Raw genomic sequence first — 20,206 nt, 5'->3', positions numbered from 1 at the left:
GATGGTACATTAAATATGTTATTGGATATGTTATTGGATAAGAATATTAAAATAAAACTTTTTTAAACAAAAAAAAAACAATAGGTAGATAGGTAGGCTGTCTGGGGGACATTTATCCTGTAAATGACAGCTTGCTACCTAGGAAGTGCTTTCTATGCCATCTTGAGTTTCTGAATGAAAAGGGAATCAATAAAATTGTGGGGTTATTTTATTCCAGATTCCTTCACACAACAGAGCTCAGAGCCAATATCATCAGAATAGAATAGAAATAGAAGGGACCTTGGAGGTCTTCTAGTCCAACCTCCTGCTCAAGCCATTTCAGAGAAGTGACTGTCCAATCTTTTCTTAAAAACCTCCAGGGGTGAAGCACCCACAACTTCTGAAGGCAATTGGTTCCACTGGTTAATTGTCCTCACTGTTAGGAAGTTTCTCCCCAATTCCAGGTGGCTTCTCTCCTTGACTAGTTTCCATCCATTGTTTCTTGTCTTGCCTTCTGGGGCTTTGGTAAATAAGTTGATCCCCCTCTTCTTTGTGGCAGCCCCTCAAATACTGGAATACTGCTATCATCATCATCATCATCATCATCACCCATATCTTATTAAATCTGTATTAAAAATGGCATTGTCCTTCTGAAATGGTTAGCCTGGTGAACAGTTAGCCATGTGGTTTGATGAACTATTCTATTTTGCCTTTTGTTTTTTTACAAATCCTTTTTGGAAACATTTCTAACAAATAGAGATTATCACACCCTCTTTCTTAGACCCCATTTTCTAGGCTGTATATTTTTTTCTCAGTGTGATTTAATGGAGACTTCCATGCAGGCCAATTTACAGAAGAAAATGGCATTTAGCACTTAGCAGATATACAATTTCCTCCTTCAGGAATGAACGTGGCATGCTGGGTGCTCTTGGATGCAGCCCTGGCCACCAGGAATGAAACTGGCTCCCCTGGAGACTCTCACCTGATGGTGTTGCCATGTCCTAAATCCTTGAGAGCCACATTAAATAAGTTATAAAGATTTGGGGTGTAGAGAGGCTTTGATCTCCACTGAGACACACCACCAAGAAAACGTATTGTGTAATTCTGTAAAAAAAGTCATTAACTTTTAGGGCTGAGCACATAGTTAAGCTTCATAAGGTTAACTAGCATCACATTTCACTTGGCTCAGTTGCAAAGGTCGTTGCTAGAAGTCAAAACGACCTGATAGCTTTAATCAGTATAAACAACTTGCAGACCCCTTAGGTAGAGATAAGCGTTTCCTATCGGAGATGGAAGACAAGAGGACAATATCTGTGCCTAGAAAGCAGACAATACAGTAGGCGGGCTCTGTGGTTGATTTTAAAGAGTTAAAACCATCAAGTACTTCATTGCTAGAAAGGATGAGAGGAGAGAAGAAACAGAGGAACTTCCTCTTCCAGATGACTTCATGGAAGGAAGGTGGAGTGCAGAGCGGCTTTTGTGCTCTTGCGAGGGTCGAAGCAGCAGCTAGCAGGTGAGTTGAGGGCAGCAGGTGGGAGGAGAGTCCGAGAGCAAGTTGGGCTGTTCGGTTCCCTCCACGGCCTGGAAGCAGAGAAGCAACCGGGCTGAAGCAGGTCAGCTGCTGCTGCTGCAGGTTCCTTCCCTCCCCAAATGGAAGCCCACTGGGGCTGCAGGCTGTGAAACTGGTGGCTGCAATTTTCTGCTGGTGGGAAGATTTGAAAAGTCTCTTTAAAGTTTAAGTTTGATTCTTTGGGAATGGCTATTGAGATTCCCTTCTATCTTGACCCTATCTACTGGGGTGTTGGGTATTCCTGCCAGGTTGGTGTCATCTCAAATTTGATGAGTTTGGTGAATATAAATCACCAGGACCTGATTCTCAGAACAGCAGGATTGGGAGGGAGCTGGCAGATGTTATCTCAGAACCCTTGTACCATATCCTTCAAAAATCCTGGAACACTGAGGATTGGAAAAGAGCTGATGTAGTTCGCATCTTCAAAAAAGGGGAAAAACAGACCCAGGAATGTACAGACCAATCAGCGTAAAACTGATACGTGGGAAGATAATGGAAAACATATTTTTTTATATTAAAAAAGGTTTTTTATTTTCCATAATAATTCCCACAATTTGACCAATATACATTACAATCACTTATCCAACAATCGATCCTATACTCAAATTATACTCAATCGGGCCGGCTTTTTTATTTATTTTCTCGAGCAGACTGAGAAAAAATAATTTTAAAAAACAGATCTGCGACCATTTAGAAACAAAAAATTTTTTAATTAAAGCCAGCATGGATTTGTTAAAAACTGATCATGCCAATCGTATTTCATTCTTTGACAAAATGACTAAATTAGTAGACCAGAGAAATGCTGTGGACATTGTATATTTGGACTTCAGCAAGACATAAGATAAAGTAGACTACAACCTACTTTTTGATACACAAGAAAAATGACGGATAGACAGCATCACCAACAGATGGATTTATAACTGGCTGACAAACCATACTCAACAAGTTGTCCTTCATGGTACTACATCTACATGGAGGGAGGTGAGCAGTGATATGCCAGACAGTTCTGTCTTGGGCCCAGTATTTTTCAATATCTTCATACATGACTTAGATGAGGAAATATCAACAGTGAAAAAAGTAAGGTTCTACATTTAGGCCAAAAAAACAAAATGGACCAGTACCGTATATGTGGTACCTTGCTCAATAGTAGTACCTGTGAGAGGGATCTTGGAGTCCTAGTGGATAACCATTTAGATATGAGCCAGCAGTGTGCAGCAGCTGTTAAAAAAGCCAACACAGTTCTGGGCTGCATAAACAGAGGGATAGAATCAAGATCACGTGAAGTGTTAGTGCCACTTTATAATGCCTTGGTAAGGCCACACTTGGAATATTGCATCCAGTTTTGGTCGCCACGATGTAAAAAAGATGTTGAGACTCTAGAAAGAGTGCAGAGAAGAGCAACAAAGATGATTAGGGGACTGGAGGATAAAACATATGAAGAACGGTTGCAGGAACTCGGTATGTCTAGTTTAACAAAAAGAAGGACTAGGGGAGACATGATAGCTGTGTTCCAATATCTTAGGGGCTGCCACAAAGAAGAGGGAGTCAGACTGTTCACCAAAGCACCTGAGGGTAGAACAAGAAGCAATGGGTGGAAACTGATAAAAGAAAGAAGCAACTTAGAACTAAGGAGAAATTTCCTGACAGTTAGAACAATTAATAAGTGGAACGACTTGCCTTCAGAAGTTGTGAATGCTCCAACACTGGAAATTTTTAAGAAAATGTTGGATAACCATCTGACTGAGATGGTGTAGGGTTTCCTGCCTGGGCAGGGGGTTGGACTAGAAGGCCTCCAAGGTCCCTTCCAACTCTGATGTTATGTTATGTTATGTAGATAGACAGACAGGCAGACAGATAGATGATAATGATAGATAGATAGAAAATGATAGATAGTGATAGATAGAAAATGATAGGTAGATAATGATAGATAGAGAGATAGAGAGATAGAGAGATAGATAACCAACCATTACAGTTAGTCCTCGACTTAAGACCACAATTGAGCCCATCATTTCTGTGATTAAGCAAGACAAGTGAGTTTGGCCCCATTTTACGACCTTGCTTGCCCCCAGTTGTTAAGTGAATCGCTGCAGTTGTTAATTAAGTGACAGCGTCTGGCTTCCCCCTGGACTTTGCTTGTGAGAAGGTCGCAAAAGGGGGATCACAGGACCCTGGGACGCTGCAACCGTCATAAATATGAACCAGCCGCCAAGCAGCTGGATTTTGATCACGTGATCGCAGGGATGTGGCAATGGTTGTGTGAAAAATGGTCCTGAGTCATTTTTTCAGTGCCATCGTAACTTCGAACGGTCAGTAAATGAACTGTTGTAAGTCAGGGACTGCCTGTATTGCCGAAATGAAATGGCAAATCGATGGGTGTGGAATTGGCTTGCCGGTCTCAAAGTTGGGTGCCGAAGGGATTCGTTTTACCCCTGGAAAGTGAACTTGCTTGCAAAGGGGGCTGGACTAGAAGACCTCCAAGGTCCCTTCCAGCTCTATTCTATTCTAGAAATAGAAGGGGAACTCTTCAGGGGCGGGTTTCAAAACCCATCACTACTGGTTTGCTCATTAGTGCATGCATGCTTGTGCACCATTGTGATATGCCAGACAGTTCTGTCTTAGGCCCAGTATTTTTCAGTATCTTCATACGTGACTTAGATGAGGGAATAGAAGGGGAACTCATCAGGGGTGGGTTTCAAAACCCATCACTACTGGTTTGCTCGTGGGTGCTTGTGCGCCATGCTTGTGTGCATGCGCAGAAGCATCTGGGCAGGTGGGCGGAGCCTCCTGCTCCCACCATTACCGGTTTGCCCAATCCGGGGCAAACCGATAGCAACCCAACATTAAACTCATCAGATTTGCAGATGACACTAAACTGGCAGGAATGGCCAACACCCAAGAAGACAAGTTTAGGATCCAAAAAGATCTTGACAGACTTGAACAATGGGCCCTATCCAACAACATGAAATTTAATGTGGAGACAAGCAAGATTTTATACTTAGGCAGGAAAAACTAAAGGACCTTGGACTTCTAATGGACGATCACTTAAATATGAACCAGCAGTATGCAGCAGCCGCCAAAAAAGCTAATACAATTTTTGGTTATGTAAACAGAGGAATCACATGAATTTTTAGTACTCCTTTATATAAAGCCTTAGTAAGACCACACCTGGAATACTCCATGTAGTTTTCATCACCACATTACAAAAAAGATGTTGAGACTTTGGGAAAAAGTGCAAAGAAGAGCATCTAAGATGATTAAAGGCCCGGAGACTAAGACATCAAGAATGTTTGCAGGATTTGGATTTGGTTAGTCTAGAGAAAAGAAGGATTAGAGATGACATGATAGTGGTATTCCAGTATTTGAAAGGTTGCCACAAAGAGGAGGGGGTGAATTTATAAGGGGCGTGCATAAGAGCAGAAAAGTGCCTACTGTTCCTGTCCTATTGTTCCCTTCATTATAGTATTATATGCATACTTTTACTTATACTTTTACTTATATATACTTTTTTCTCTCGTGATGGGTTATTGTTTATGTTGATGATTGTATATACTGTTGTGACAAAATGAAATTTAAAAAAAATTGCTTCGGCTCTGAATTTGTTAAAATCAGCTCTTCTAAAATTGAAGACACTTGTTGGATTATAGTCTATTGCTTGTGTTTGCATTATATTGAATTCCAGTAAGACGTGGTCACTTGCCCAAGGTTCCGACTACTTCAACTCCTTACATTGCTTTTCTATTAGTAAGAATTAGATCGAATATAGTTTTTCCACTAGTTCCCTTTTGGATGACATAGTTGTCAGCTAAGTTGGTTAGAAATCTGTTTGATCTCCTACTTGCTGTAGAATTTGTCTCCCAGTTGATATCAGGGTAGTTAAAGTCTCCCATTACATCCTGATGTTGCCCTTTTGATATAGTTTGTAATCCACACATGTACTGAAAATGACAAATGAATAAAATTTAAAAGTTTTTTTACTTCCATTTCTTGGCAGTAAGAATGGTATTTCTTGTCCCATCCATGGTTCAATTTTGCATAATCCAACACTTCCTAAAAAATAGCTCTTTGGTTGCACAGGTAGTCCTCACTTACCACTTCTTCCCTGAGCCTTCAAAATTCCTATGGCACAGTAGAAGCAGACGTGCACCTGGTCCACAAAATTTGTGGTAATCTTAGCACTTGTTCAATGACCGTCACTGTGGTTTTAAAGGTTTAGGAAAAGGAGTTGCACCAATTCGGGTTCTGCCAATAGTTGCACATTTATGATGGCCGCGTCATCCCACACTGATAATCCCCATTTGTGACCTTCCCAGCTAGCTTCTGACAAGCAAAATCAGTGGCCATACTGGCAGGAAATTGCAAGTCACGGTCATATGAAATTGCCTTCAACAACTCACAGTAAGTTGCTTAACAACTACAGAGGAACAGATGTAAGTTCTGTTTGAGCTACTTTGTGACGCAGATATCTGTTTCAATTGTGGTAGGTTAAGTGAGGACGACTTGAGTGGGGATGTCACCAGAGGGGTTGAAGACAGGATTTTCTGCTCTTATTTGCAGCTGAGGACTTCCATGAGTAAAAGTGGTGCTTCAAAGCTTAGAGAGCCTTTCAGCATCATTTCATCAGTTAAAGCCCCCACATCTCTAAATTTAGCTCAGAAGGTTTGACTGTAAACATTTTGGGACATTTTGTCAGGCTTGAAAGACGTAGATTTTCTCCATGTATACATGTGTAGGTGGTGTATCTGTATTTCTCTCTATGCATATATCTGCAATTATATAACCTATTCGCAGCACTTCAAGATATATTTGATGATAACACTTTGCATTGCTAAGAATTTATGATTGACCCAACTAAATAACTCAATTTGATTGAATGGATATTTGAACATGGATCTCAGTAGTACTCCATGTGTGATATGAATCATTAATAATGTAAGTTAATAGTCTAATATTGGGGCATGTTTGTTTTTTCATTGTAATATATACTTTTTACTTTTTTCACATCATCTCTAACCAAAAGAATTAAAGTTCTATTTTTCTTTGACTCTTACAGACAAAGAGGATGGCAATAAGAGCACTCGGGACAACTGTAAATAACAAGCAACATTGAGAAGGGAAGAAAATCAAGCCAGAAATCAAATATTTTCCATTTCCTTCAGAAAACTACACAATTCTCCTCTTCCAACAGCTGTTAGACAAAAGAGAGAAAATCAAGAAAGAATAAACAGATTATGCAGAACTGAAGGATACATTACATGAAAAGTGAAGGGAGATTATTTATCATTCAGAAAAAGAGGGAAATATCTGGAGGTCACTGGGGAGGAAAAGGTAAAGTAAAGTCACGTAGAGCAGACAGTAATTCAAGCCTCTCCCTGTGAGGAAGAAAACGGCTTGAATGAAAGCACCACTAAACAAGGCATTGTCCATATTTTATCTCCTCAAGAATATCATGTGTGGAAAAGCTCCATAGATTTGTCTATTGTGGGAAAAACACATATTGCAAATCACAGCTGATGATGCACAAGAGGAGCCAGAGAGGAGAAAAATCATACAAATTACCTGAATGTGGCAAAAGTTTTGGTCACAACAGCTTCCTTGTGGTTCATGGAAGCACCCAGACACAAGAGGGAAGCCAGTAAATGCTTTAGTGAGCATGGCAACATGGTGCTACATCAGATGACTCACAGGAGGGAGAAAACATATGACTGTGCAGGAATAAAACCATTTGAACATCCTTTCTGTGGGAAAAGTTTCAGTGAGAATTCCATCCTGGTGAAGCACCCAAGGACTCACACTGAAGAGAAAACCTTTGAATGTCCTGATTATGGGAAAGTCACAATTCCAGCCTGGTGATACACCAGAAGACTCACATAGGACAGAAATGTTTTGAATGTCCTGATTGTTGGAAAGCTTTCAGTTATAATTCCAACTTGGTGATAGACCAGAGGAATCATAAGGAGAAAAACCCATTCAATATACTGACTGTGGGAGAAGTTCTAGCTGTAATTCCCACCTGGCAATACGTCAGAGGATTCATTCCATGGAGAAATCTTATGAATGTCGAGATTGCGGGAAAACTTTCAGTAGAAATTAGCACCTCCTGAGACAAAACCATGCACACAGGAGAGAAACCCTTTGAATGTCCTATCTGTGGGAAAGGTTTTAGAGATAATTCCCACCTGGTGAGACATCAGAGAAGTCACACAGGAGAGAAACCCTTTGAATGTCCTGATTGTGGGAAAGGTTTTAGAGATAATTCCAGCCGGGTGAGACACCAGAGGACTCACACAGGAGAGAAACCCTTTGAATGTCCTGTCTGTGGGAAAAGCTTTAGTGATAATTCCAGCCTGGTGAGACACCAGAGGACTCACACAGGAGAGAAACCCTTTAAATGTCCTGATTGTGGGAAATGTTTTAGAGACAATTCCCACCTGGTGACACACCAGAGGACTCACGCAGGAGAGAAACCCTTTGAAAGTCCTGATTGTAGAAAAGGTTTTAGAGATAATTCTAGCCTGGTGAGACATCAGAGGACTCACACAGGAGAAAAACCCTTTGAATGCCCTATCTGTGGGAAAGGTTTTAGAGATAATTCCCACCTGATGACACACCAGAGGACTCACACAGGAGAGAAACCCTTTGAATGTTGTGACTGTGGTAAACGTTACAGTCAGAATTCCCACCTGGTGACACACCAAAGGACTCACACAGGAGAGAAACCCTTTGAATGTCGTGACTGTGGGAAACGTTACAGACAGAATTCCCACCTGGTGACACACCAGAGGACTCACACAGGAGAGAAACCCTTTGAATGTCCCCTCTGTGGGAAAGGTTTTAGTGATAATTCCAGCCTGGTGACACACCAGAGGACTCACACAGGAGAGAAGCTCTTTGAATGTCCCCTCTGTGGGAAAGGTTTTAGTGATAATTCCAGCCTGGTGAGACACCAGAGGACTCACACAGGAGAGAAACCCTTTGAATGTCTTATCTGTGGAAAAAGCTTTAGTGTTAATTCCAGCCTGGTGAAACACCAGAGGACTCACACAGGAGAGAAACCCTTTGAATGTCCTGATTGTGGGAAAGGTTTTAGAGATAATTCCCACCTGGTGAAACACCAGAGGACTCACACAGGAGAGAAGCCCTTTGAATGTCCTGATTGTGGGAAAGGTTTTAGAGATAATTCCCACCTGGTGACACACCAGAGGACTCACACAGGAGAGAAGCCCTTTGAATGTCCTATCTGTGGGAAAGGTTTTAGTGATAATTCCAGCCTGGTGAAACACCAGAGGACCCACACAGGAGAGAAACCCTTTGAATGTCTTGGCTGTGGAAAATGTTACAGTGAAAATTCCCACTTGGTGAGACACCAGAGGACTCACAGACAAGAGAAACCCCTGAATGTCCTATCTGTAGGAAAAGTTTCAGTCAGAATTCCTACCTAATGATACACCAGAGATTTTAAACTGTGGAGAAATGTTTGAAATGTCCAGTCTGTGGATATTACTTCATGCATAAATCATCCCTTATTGCACACAAAATAATCCATATGAGGAATAGTAGATGAGTTTACAGAATGCTTGAATTTCATTTGTGAATATTGAAAGTATAAGTGAAAAATTGATTGTTTGAATTTTGTCCTGATTCATTTTACTGAAACGTTTCTCAGGATTAAATGTGTAGGTGGAGAGAAAAGGAAAATGGAAATGGCTAATTACCATTTTCAGTGAGCCCTGGATTCATCCCTGTTGTGAACTGTGGTAATGGCGCAAGGCACCACACGGCGTCCTGCCGCAAGCATAACATACACAGATATGACTCACATTCTTCTCTGCCTTCTCAGAAGGGAAGCAAGAGTGAAAGAAAATGCAGTCTAGTGGAAATGGTTGGAGTGCACTTAGAGGAGTTTAGCCAAAAGGAAAAGGATAGCTGATGGTAGCTTTTTAAAACATTATTTGGTCAAAAAGAAAATCTTCCAGAAGTTAAAAGTGTTTTAATCAGCTGAGAAACAGTTTGGACACAGCTTGCATGGGCTGCGCGACAAGCTATGTTGTGTCTGGCTGTGAGTGGCTGCAGAAGAAGTCAGGCGGTGGTGCAACTGGTGTCAGAGTGTGGGTGGCCTGGCTGCGATGGTCCTAAAGTAAGCTGTTAAGACATGCCCTTTAACTAAGACCCGGTGCTTATTATGGGCCCAAAAGAAAATAAAACTGGGTCTTATTTTCGGGGAAACACGGGATATGTACATATGTATAATCTGTCCCCAGCACTTCCAAGTATATTTGATGATTACTTTTTACAATTTTATGAACTCATGATTGACCCAAGTCAATAAATCTCATAATAACAGAGTTGGAAGGGACCTTGGAGGTCTTCTTGTCCAACCCCTGCCCAGGCAGGAAACCCTACACCATTTCAGACAAATGGTTATCAAACATCTTAAAAATTTCCAGTGCTGGATCATTAACAACTTCTGCAGGCAAGTTTTTCCACTTATTAACTGTTCTAACTGTCAGGAAATTTCTCCTTAATTCTAAGTTGCTTCTGTCCTTGATTAGTTTCCACCCATTGCTGCTTCTTCTACCCTCAGGTGCTTTGGAAATAGTTAGATTCCCTTTTTTTTGTGGCAACCCCTGAGATATTGGAACACTGCTATCATGTCTCCCCTAGTCCCGGTGTGTGGAGGCCGTGCGGTTTTGGATGGGGAAAAACAGGCTTCGACTCAACCCTTCCAAGACTGAGTGGCTGTGGATGCCGGCTTCCCTGTACAGTCAGCTGACTCCATTGGCCCCCATGGAAAGGGTCCGCAATCTAGGCATCCTCCTGGATGTACGGCTGTCTTTAGAAGAGCATATGACGGCCAATGCCAGGGGAGCTTTTTATCAGGTTCGCCTGATACGCCAGTTGCGTCCTTTCCTAGACAGGGATTCCTTATGCACTTATGCCCTCGTCACTTTCCGCATGGAGTACTGCAATGCTCTCTACATGGGGCTCCCCTTGAAGAGCACCCGGAAACTCCAACTGGTCCAGAATGCGGCTGCGTGGATAGTAGAGGGAGCAACTTGAGGCTTCCATGTAACACCTCTCCTGCGCAAGCTGCACTGGTTGCCAGTGGTCTTTCGGGTGCAATTCAAGGTGCTGGTTACTACCTTTAAAACGCTCCATGGCATAGGACCGGGTTATTTACGGGACCGCCTGCTGCCACCGATTGCCTCCAATCGACTAGTGCGCTCCCATAGAGAGGGTCTCCTGAGGGTGCCGTCGGTCAGACAATGTTGACTGGCGATCCCCAGGGGGAGGGCCTTCTCTGTGGGGGCTCCTGCCCTCTGGAACGAGCTACCTCCAGGGATATGTCGACTCCCTGACCTCCGGACCTTTCGTCGCGAGCTAGAGACATTTCTATTTCATCGCGCAGGGCTGGCCTAATAGTTTTAATTGGGGCTTTTATTAGAGTTTTATTAGAGTTTTAATCATTTCTAGCCAAATTGATTCAGTTTTTTAATAATGTTTTAATTTTTGTATTTTTGTTTTTTATTCGGCTGTAAACCGCCCTGAGTCCTTTGGGAGAAGGGCGGTATATAAATCAAAATAATAAATAAATAAATAAATAAATAAATAAATAGTACTTCTTTTCATTAAACTAGACATCCCCAGTTCCTGAAACCGTTCTTCATATGTTTTAGCCTCCAGTCCCCTAATCCTCTTTGTTGCTCTTCTCTGCACTCTTTCTAGAGTCTCAACATCTTTTTTACATTGTGGCAACCAAAACTGAATGCAATATTCCACATGTGGCCTTACCAAGGCATTATAAAGTGGTATTAACACTTCACGTGATCTTGATTGTATCCCTCTGTTTATGCAGCCCAGAACTGTGTTAGGTTTTTTGGCAGCTTGCTGCACACTGCTGGCTCATATCTAAATGATTGTCCACTAGGACTTCAAGATCCCTCTCACAGTTACTACTATTGAGCAAGGTACCACATATACATTACCTTTTGGTTTTTGGCCTAAATGTAGAACCTTACTTTTTTCACTGTTGAATTTCATTTTGTTAGATAGCGCCCAATGTTCAAGTCTGTCAAGCTTCTTCTGTATCTTGAGCCTATCTTCTGGAGTGTTGGCTATTCCTGCCAGCTTGGTGTCATCTGCAAATTTGATGAGTTGTCCAAGTCATTGATGAAGATGTTGAAGAGTACTGGGCCTAAAACAGACCCTTGGGGTACTCCACTGCATACTTCCCTCCATGTGGATGTAGTTCCATTGAGGACTACACGTTGAGTGTGTTGGTCAGCCAGTTACGAATCCATCTGGTGGTGGTGCTGTCTAACCCACATTTTTCTTCTTTATCTAGTAGTAGGTTATGGTCTACTTTATCAAATGCTTTACTGAAATCCCAAGTAAATTATATCGACAGCATTCCTCTGGTCCACTAATTTTGTCAAAGAATGCAATAAGATTAGTCTGGCATGATCTGTTTTTGACAAACCCATGTTGGCTTTTGGTTATTACTTTGTTTGCTTCTAGGTGTTCAGTGATTCGTTGCTTGATTATCTTTTCCAGATAATCTGAGATCTCGTTCTGAGATCTCGTCTGCCAGTTCCTTCAGAACCTTGGGGTGTAATCCATCCAGTCCTGGTGATTTGAACTCGTCTAGGGTAGACAGGTGTTCACTTACCATTTTTTCCCTATTCTAACTTATGTTCCTAATCTGTTTTTTTGTGGTGCTGTTTTTGATAAAATAGCAGTTTTTTTCTTTTGTGTAAAGACAGATGCAAAAAATGAGTTAAGTAGATCTGCTTTCTCCCTGTTGCTTGTCACCTTCTTGCCGCTTTCTCCCAGCAATGGGCCAATAGTTTCCTTGACCTTTTTCTTGTTTTTATCATGTTTTTTTTTGTTGTTTTTTACTTTTGTCGCTAGCCTTTGTTCATTGTGAGCCTTAGCTTTCCGCACTTCATCTTTATAGGCTCGGGCTCGGGCTATTTGCTGATATTCTGCCTGGAAGTCAGTGGGAAGGAAATGATCACTTGGAGAGCCAGATAAGGCAGACCGTCATGCAGGCCTTGCCCTGTGAGGAAGGAAGCTGTAACTTGAATCAATGCTCCATCCAAGAAGGGATTGAGAGTATTTTTGATGTCCTTGAGAATCCAAGAATGTCAGTGGTGGAAAGGAACCACAGGTCTGCCTATTGAAGGAAAAGCAAAGATTATAGAACACAGCTGATTATGCCGAAAAGGATCCACACTGGTAGTGGTTGGAGTAGCAGCTGCTTTTACATTGTGTGTGAGTCAGTTGTGTTGTGTTGTGTTGTGTTGTGTGTGTGTAAAGTGTGAAAGTTGGTTTTTGAGCTTTTGTGGCTATGTGAAGTGTGAAGTGCAGCTGCTTTTACATTGTGTGTGAGTCAGTTGTGTTGTGTTGTGTGTGTGTAAAGTGTGAAAGTTGGTTTTTGGTACCTCTTATTGTTTTTTTATACTTTGTTTATTATTTTTATTATTTATTGTTATTGGCCACGCCCACCCAGCCATCTGACCACCAATCCACACCCACCAATTAAGCCACACCCATAGAACCAGTAGGGAAAATTTTTAGATTTCACCCCTGAGTTGAAGGTTTTGAAAGAAATTCCTCCCAAGATGCTAAGGGATAGGAAAGACTTTATATTTTTTACACAAGAACTTAAAAAGTACCAGATTCGATTTAGATGGGAGGTACCAGTTGGTTTGACAATGTATTATCAAGGAAGAAGATATCGTATTGATACTGTGCTTAAGGCCAAAAATTTTCTTTCTACTGTGTTGAAAGTTGAAATAGAAATAATAGAAGAAAGAATTCAAGAGAGTCAAATGAGTGTGGAAGCTGAGGTGACCCCAGTGATGTTATCATCTGAGGAACAACCACAAGAACAAAGAGTGACGAGGGAGGCCCTCAAGCGTAAAGAAAAGGAGCAACAAATTCAAAGCAAAGGTCAGGATTTTCCTACAGAAGCGGTGGGACGAGCAAGGCCGAAGATACGGGAGGAGGATCTTCAGCTGAGTGTTCAAAAGCTTTAGGAGGCCAGTAATGGCAAATAAAATTCTGACCTGAAATGTCAATGGTTTGAATTCAGCTCAGAAAAGAAGAAAAATATTTCATTATTTGAAACAATTTAAAAATGATGTGATTTGTTTACAAGAGACACATATTAAACTATCAGATCAAAAATACTTAATAAATTCAAAGTTAGGTAAACATTTTGCTGCTTCAGCTTTGGATAAGAAAAATGGCATAGTGGTATATTTGAGAAAGGATATACCAGCTAAGTTAATAGAGGCAGATACTCATGGAAGATATATTGCTATTGAACTTACATTAGAAACAAAAAAGATTCTTCTGCTTGGTATATATGCACCTAATCAGCAATAAGAAAAATACTACAGAATGTTGTATGATAAGTTAATTCTATGGGATTATAGATCGTATATTATATTAGGAGATTGGAATGGAGTAATTGATACACGAAAGGACAAGAGAATTTCTTCTAAGAAGATACCTGCACATGCAAAGCTCTCTAAATCCTTTTTTGAGATGATAGAGGATTTTGAGTTGAGAAATGTATGGAGATTGTGGAACTTGGAGGAAAGCGACTATACTTTTTTCTCTGATAGGCATCAATCTTTTTCACGTATTGATTTTATATTAACTTCTAATGATTTGCTCTCTAGGGTAAAGAAAATTAAGATATTCTCAAGATGTTTATCTGATCATAGCCCAGTTTGGATGGAATTGCAATATGAAAAAGATGGCAGAAGAACATGGAGATTAAATGAAAACTTGTTTAGATATCAGGATAATGTAAATCAATGTAAAAAGCAGATGAAAGAATTTTTTGATTATAATTTGAATAAGGGAACATCGATAGAAATGGTTTGGGATGCCAGTAAGGCTTTTATGAGAGGTATATTAATATATATTAATAATAGACAGAGGAATAAGCAACAAAGACAGCGTAGGTATCTAGAAGAGGAAATTCATAAGAAACAACAATTATTAATACATAATCCGTATGATCAAAAACTTAAAGATGCAATAAAGATATTACAGAGTCAATTTAATATGATAATGGCTGATCAGGTGGCAACAAATATACAATATGCCAAACATAATACCTTTTGTAATGCAAATAGACCTGGTAGGTGGTTAGCATATATTTTAAGGAAAAAATAAAAACAACGCATTATAGAAAAAATAGAATATAAAGGTAAAGAGAGATATCAACAGGATAAAATTAAAAAAGCTTTCTTAGAATACTATACAAATTTATATGCTAAAGATAAAATATTGAATATATTGATTATTATTTGAAAGATTATAAGGTTAAAAGCTTAACTTTAGAACAAAGGGAAGAATTGAATTGGCCTATAACTTCTGAAGAAATTATTTTGGTAATTAAACAATTAAAAATGGGGAAAACTCCTGGTACGGATGGGCTTACAGCTAGTTATTATAGGAAACTACAGGATGAGATGCTAGGTCCACTTAAGGAATTATTTAATCAGATACAATTAGGAGGGGGAATTCCCCCTTCATGGAGAACTACTTTTATTTCATTGATACCAAAAGAGGAACAGGATTGATCTAAACCTGGGAATTACAGGCCAATTTTACTTTTAAATAATGACTATAAAATTTTTGTTAAAATAATAGCAAACAGATTAATGTTAGTTTTACAACGAAGAATTCATACTGATTAATCGGGATTTATAAAAGGGAGACACATGAGGAATAATGTTAGGCAGATTGTAAATTTATTGGTATATTTAGAAAAGAAAAATTTTATTTCATCAGCATTTATCTTTTTGGATGCAGAGAAAGCTTTTGATCGATTGCATTGGGATTTTTTATTTAAATTAATAGATAAAATGCAATTTGGAGATGGTTTTGTAAGAATAATTAGAGCAATTTATGGAGAGCAAACAGCCCAGATAATAATTAATGGTAATTTAACAGAAGCTTTTAAGATTGCAAAAGGAACAAGACAGGGATGTCCTTTATCACCATTACTGTTTATTTTAACTCTGGAGCCACTATTGGATAAAATACGAGAATCAAAGGAGACAGAGGGAATTAAAGTTAGACAACTGAATATAAACTGAATATAAACTGAAAGCTTTTGCAGATGACTTGGTGATTACTCTAACAAATCCTATAAATTCAAGTGTGTCTCTGTTGGAAATAATTGATCGATATGGAAAGGTTTCAGGGTTTAAGGTAAATCAGAATAAAACAAAAGTGATAATAAAAAATATGACCAGACAACAGAAAGAAAAATTAGAGGAAATAACACAATTTGAAATTGTAAAAAAGGTTAAATATTTAGGGGTTTATATTACACCATCAAATGTGAAATTGTACAAGAATAATTATTTTATTTATTTATTTATTTATTTATTATTCATATTTGTATACCGCCCTATCTCCCGAAGGACTCAGGGCGGTTCACAGGCAAATAAAACATTCATATACACATTAAAATAACCATTAAAAAACTTATTCTAATGCCAAATTTTAAAATATAAATATAAATATTAAAACCCATTTAAAACCCCAATAAATTTAAAATCTAGGCCAGTCCTGCACAGATGAATAAATGTGTCTTGAGCTCGCGACGGAAGGTTCGGAGGTCCGGAAGTTGACGGAGTCCTGGGGTTTGCCCATGGGAGCCCCACAGAGAAGGTCCTTCCCTGGCCGCCAGACGGCACTGCCTAGCTGACGGCACCCTGAGGAGTCCTCTGTGAGAGCGCACGGTTGAGGTATTAGGTAGCAGTAGGCAGTCCCGTAGATACCCCGGCCCTATGCCATTATAAAGACATTATGAGGTGTTATGGCAAAAAGTTCAGAAGGAGTTGACTGCTTGGAAAAAAATTGCAGTTATTGCTGCTAGGGAGAATAGCTGCTATTAAAATGAATGTTTTACCTAGATTTTTATTCCTGTTTCAGAAGATACCAATAATTAAGAAAGATAAAAATTTGGAGGAATGGCAGACTGGAATTAATAAATTTATATGGGAAGGTAAAAAAGCGAGGGTTAAAATGAAAATAATTCAAGATTCACGGGAAAGGGGAGGCTTAAAAATGCCCAATTTTAAATTATATTATGAAGCAGCTGCTCTTTCTGCAATAAGTGATTAGTTTAATCTAACGGAGGAAAGAATCCTGAATATAGAAGGTTATGATTTACTATATGGATGGCATGCATATTTAATTTAGACAAAAAAGTGGATAAGGCTTTTAAAAATCATGTGTTAAGAACTGCTCTCTTGCGTGTCTGGAAAAAATACTCTACAAACTAAATTATAAGGTTCCTATGTGGGCAAGTCCCAGACATACAATAGAGAATATAAATATGACCAGACAACAGAAAGAAAAATTAGAGGAAATAACACAATTTGAAATTGTAAAAAAGGTTAAATATTTAGGGGTTTATATTACACCATCAAATGTGAAATTGTACAAGAATAATTATTTTATTTATTTATTTATTTATTTATTATTCATATTTGTATACCGCCCTATCTCCCGAAGGACTCAGGGCGGTTCACAGGCAAATAAAACATTCATATACACATTAAAATAACCATTAAAAAACTTATTCTAATGCCAAATTTTAAAATATAAATATAAATATTAAAACCCATTTAAAACCCCAATAAATTTAAAATCTAGGCCAGTCCTGCACAGATGAATAAATGTGTCTTGAGCTCGCGACGGAAGGTTCGGAGGTCCGGAAGTTGACGGAGTCCTGGGGGGAGTTCGTTCCAGAGGGTGGGAGCCCCCACAGAGAAGGTCCTTCCCCTGGGCGTCGCCAGACGGCACTGCCTAGCTGACGGCACCCTGAGGAGTCCCTCTGTGAGAGCGCACGGGTCGGTGAGAGGTATTAGGTAGCAGTAGGCAGTCCCGTAGATAACCCGGCCCTATGCCATTATAAAGACATTATGAGGTGTTATGGCAAAAAGTTCAGAAGGAGTTGACTGCTTGGAAAAAAATTGCAGTTATTGCTGCTAGGGAGAATAGCTGCTATTAAAATGAATGTTTTACCTAGATTTTTATTCCTGTTTCAGAAGATACCAATAATTAAGAAAGATAAAAATTTGGAGGAATGGCAGACTGGAATTAATAAATTTATATGGGAAGGTAAAAAAGCGAGGGTTAAAATGAAAATAATTCAAGATTCACGGGAAAGGGGAGGCTTAAAAATGCCCAATTTTAAATTATATTATGAAGCAGCTGCTCTTTCTGCAATAAGTGATTAGTTTAATCTAACGGAGGAAAGAATCCTGAATATAGAAGGTTATGATTTACTATATGGATGGCATGCATATTTAATTTAGACAAAAAAGTGGATAAGGCTTTTAAAAATCATGTGTTAAGAACTGCTCTCTTGCGTGTCTGGAAAAAATACTCTACAAACTAAATTATAAGGTTCCTATGTGGGCAAGTCCCAGACATACAATAGAGAATATAAATATAGAACAGAATCAGGAAATGATTACATATAAAGATCTTTTGTATATTGAAAGAGGTAGTTTGCAATTAAAATCTCTGCACGTATTAAAAGAAGAAGGGAAAAATTATACTTGGTTTCAATATAGGCAACTACGTGCTAGATGGAAGGAAGATCAGAAAATTGGTATAGTGCAGAATGAGGAAAATTTGGTAAAGCAAATTAGAAACTAGTCTCAGGAGTATATAAAGACATTGTATAATGTGTTACTGGAAATAGAGGCTGAAAGGGATTTGGTAAAGGACTGTATGATAAAGTGGGCACAAAATTTTCAGGAGACAATATTATCAAGAATGTTTGTACTACCTGTCTTGTAGGAGTAGCTGCACACCCACTATTCAAAGACACACGGAGGTTATCCCCTTCACCTACTTCCAAATAAAACAGGAGTCCTGAAACTTTTTAAACGGGGTCAATTCATGATCCCTCAGACAGTTGGGGGCTGGACCAGCTGGGTGGGCATGCCTTCTTGTCATGTGACTGAGTGGGCGTGGCCAATTGAGCAGTCCATTAAACAATACACAGCAGCCTCCTTTTCTACTTTTTTATGGATGAAGTTTTTGGTCTGGGGTTGTTGTTTTTTTTACTGGGTGGGGTGGGTTGGGGGGAAGAGGTTGGCAATGCCTGGGGAAGGAAAGACATGCCTTCCACTGGTCTGAGGACTATATTTAAAGGACCAGCTAATGTCAATGGTGTTGGGAGATTCATTGGTGAGATGATAGTGACTGGATGTGCGATGTTTACTGGTGCAGTAACTGGAGTTGGTAAATTGACAGGTGTGGTGCAGTGGTGGGTTTCAAATTTTTAGTACCGGTTCTCTGGGTGTGGCTTGCTGGGCATGGCTTGCTGGGCGTGGCAGGGGAAGGATACTGTAAAATCTCTATTCCCACCCCACTCCAGGGGAAGGATACTGTAAAATCTGCATTCCCACCCCACTCCAGGAGAAGGTTACTGCAAAATCCCCATTTCCTCCTGATCAGCTGGGATTTGGGAGGCAGAGAATAGATGGGAGGCGGGGCCAGTCAGAATTTTTACTACTGGTTCTCCAAACTATTCAAAATTTCCACTACCGATTCTCCAGAACTGGTCAATACCCGCTGAAACCCATCTCTGGTGTGGTGAGTGTTAACAGAAAAGTCATGGTCAAAGCAAGGGCTGGTTATGGTAACAGGGTGGCCTAATGTTAACCGTGCTCAAAACATTGGCTGGGCTTCTCAACTCACTGTCACTCACAGCCATGCCCACTTAGTCACAACCTCCCCAAGCCACGCCCACAGAACCCAGTAGAGAAAAAAAATTAATTTCTATTCTGCCTTTTCCCTTTCCCTCGCCACCTGTTCTCCCTTCACCTAGGCCCCGGAGCCGCCACCTGCTTCAATGGGGTCGGGGAATGCACCATTCCCCAACTCCAGCCTTTCTCCAGAGCTGCCGCCCACTCCCCGTCCGCTCGCCACCTGCTCGCCCTTCGCCTTTGGTCAGGGGCCGAGGCCCAGGGATGCCCCATACCCTGAGGCCCCGGAGTCGCTCCTTGTCGTCCTCAACGGTCGGAATGCACCATTCCCGACACCTGAGACGCCACCGCCTTCCTTCATCATGCGGCATATACTTACTTTCCTTCAGCGGCTGGCTGCCAGGAAAGGCAAGCGTCCAAAAGTTACCGGAGTTGCTCTCCTTGAATATGCTTCCTTGTTCTATGCGCTGGCTGTGTAAGCACACACCCAACCTGCTGCTGATAAATAAATGAAATAAATGGTGTGCGCTTGCGCAGCCGGTGCATGGAACAAGCAGCAATGGCAGCGGCATATTCAAGTAGAGGGACTCCAGTAACTTTTGGACGCTTGCCTTTCCTGGCAGCCAGCCGCTGGAAGAATGTAAGTATATGCTGCGTGGCAAAGGAAGAGCGGGCGGCGGCTCCGGGACAAGGCTTGTGTCAGGGAATGATGCATTCCCCGACCCGGTTGAGGCAGGCGGCGAGTAGGGGTTGGTTCCAGGGTCTCAGGAGAATGAGGTATCCCTGGGCCCTGACCAAAGGCGAAGGGTGAACAGGTGGCAAGCGAGCAGCAAGTGGGTGAAGGAAGAGTGGGTGGCTGCTCCAGGGAAAGGCCGGAGTCAGGGAATGGTGCATTCCC

At 40.6% G+C, this 20,206-nt stretch overlaps 2 protein-coding genes across 2 annotated transcripts in view; one reads left to right on the top strand and one right to left on the bottom strand.

Annotated features, from left to right (window-relative positions):
* Positions 1–20,206, bottom strand: part of LOC131193532 (zinc finger protein 850-like) — a 332,320-nt gene that overhangs the window by 79,114 nt on the left and 233,000 nt on the right. The gene's annotated exons all lie outside the window — the stretch shown is intronic.
* LOC131189656 (zinc finger protein 420-like) overlaps positions 1,400–20,206 on the top strand; it is a 33,167-nt gene continuing 14,360 nt past the window's right edge. Inside the window, exons 1-2 of the mRNA XM_058165923.1 lie at positions 1,400–1,492; positions 6,600–8,977. Of these exons, the coding sequence (XP_058021906.1) occupies positions 7,660–8,977 (1,318 nt within the window). The 5' untranslated portion in view covers positions 1,400–1,492; positions 6,600–7,659. The remainder of the gene's footprint in view (positions 1,493–6,599; positions 8,978–20,206) is intronic.

The sequence above is a fragment of the Ahaetulla prasina genome, chromosome 2, assembly GCF_028640845.1.
Source record: "Ahaetulla prasina isolate Xishuangbanna chromosome 2, ASM2864084v1, whole genome shotgun sequence".
Classification (NCBI taxonomy): Eukaryota; Metazoa; Chordata; class Lepidosauria; order Squamata; family Colubridae; genus Ahaetulla; species Ahaetulla prasina.
This window is presented reverse-complemented; position numbering and strand designations above follow the sequence as displayed.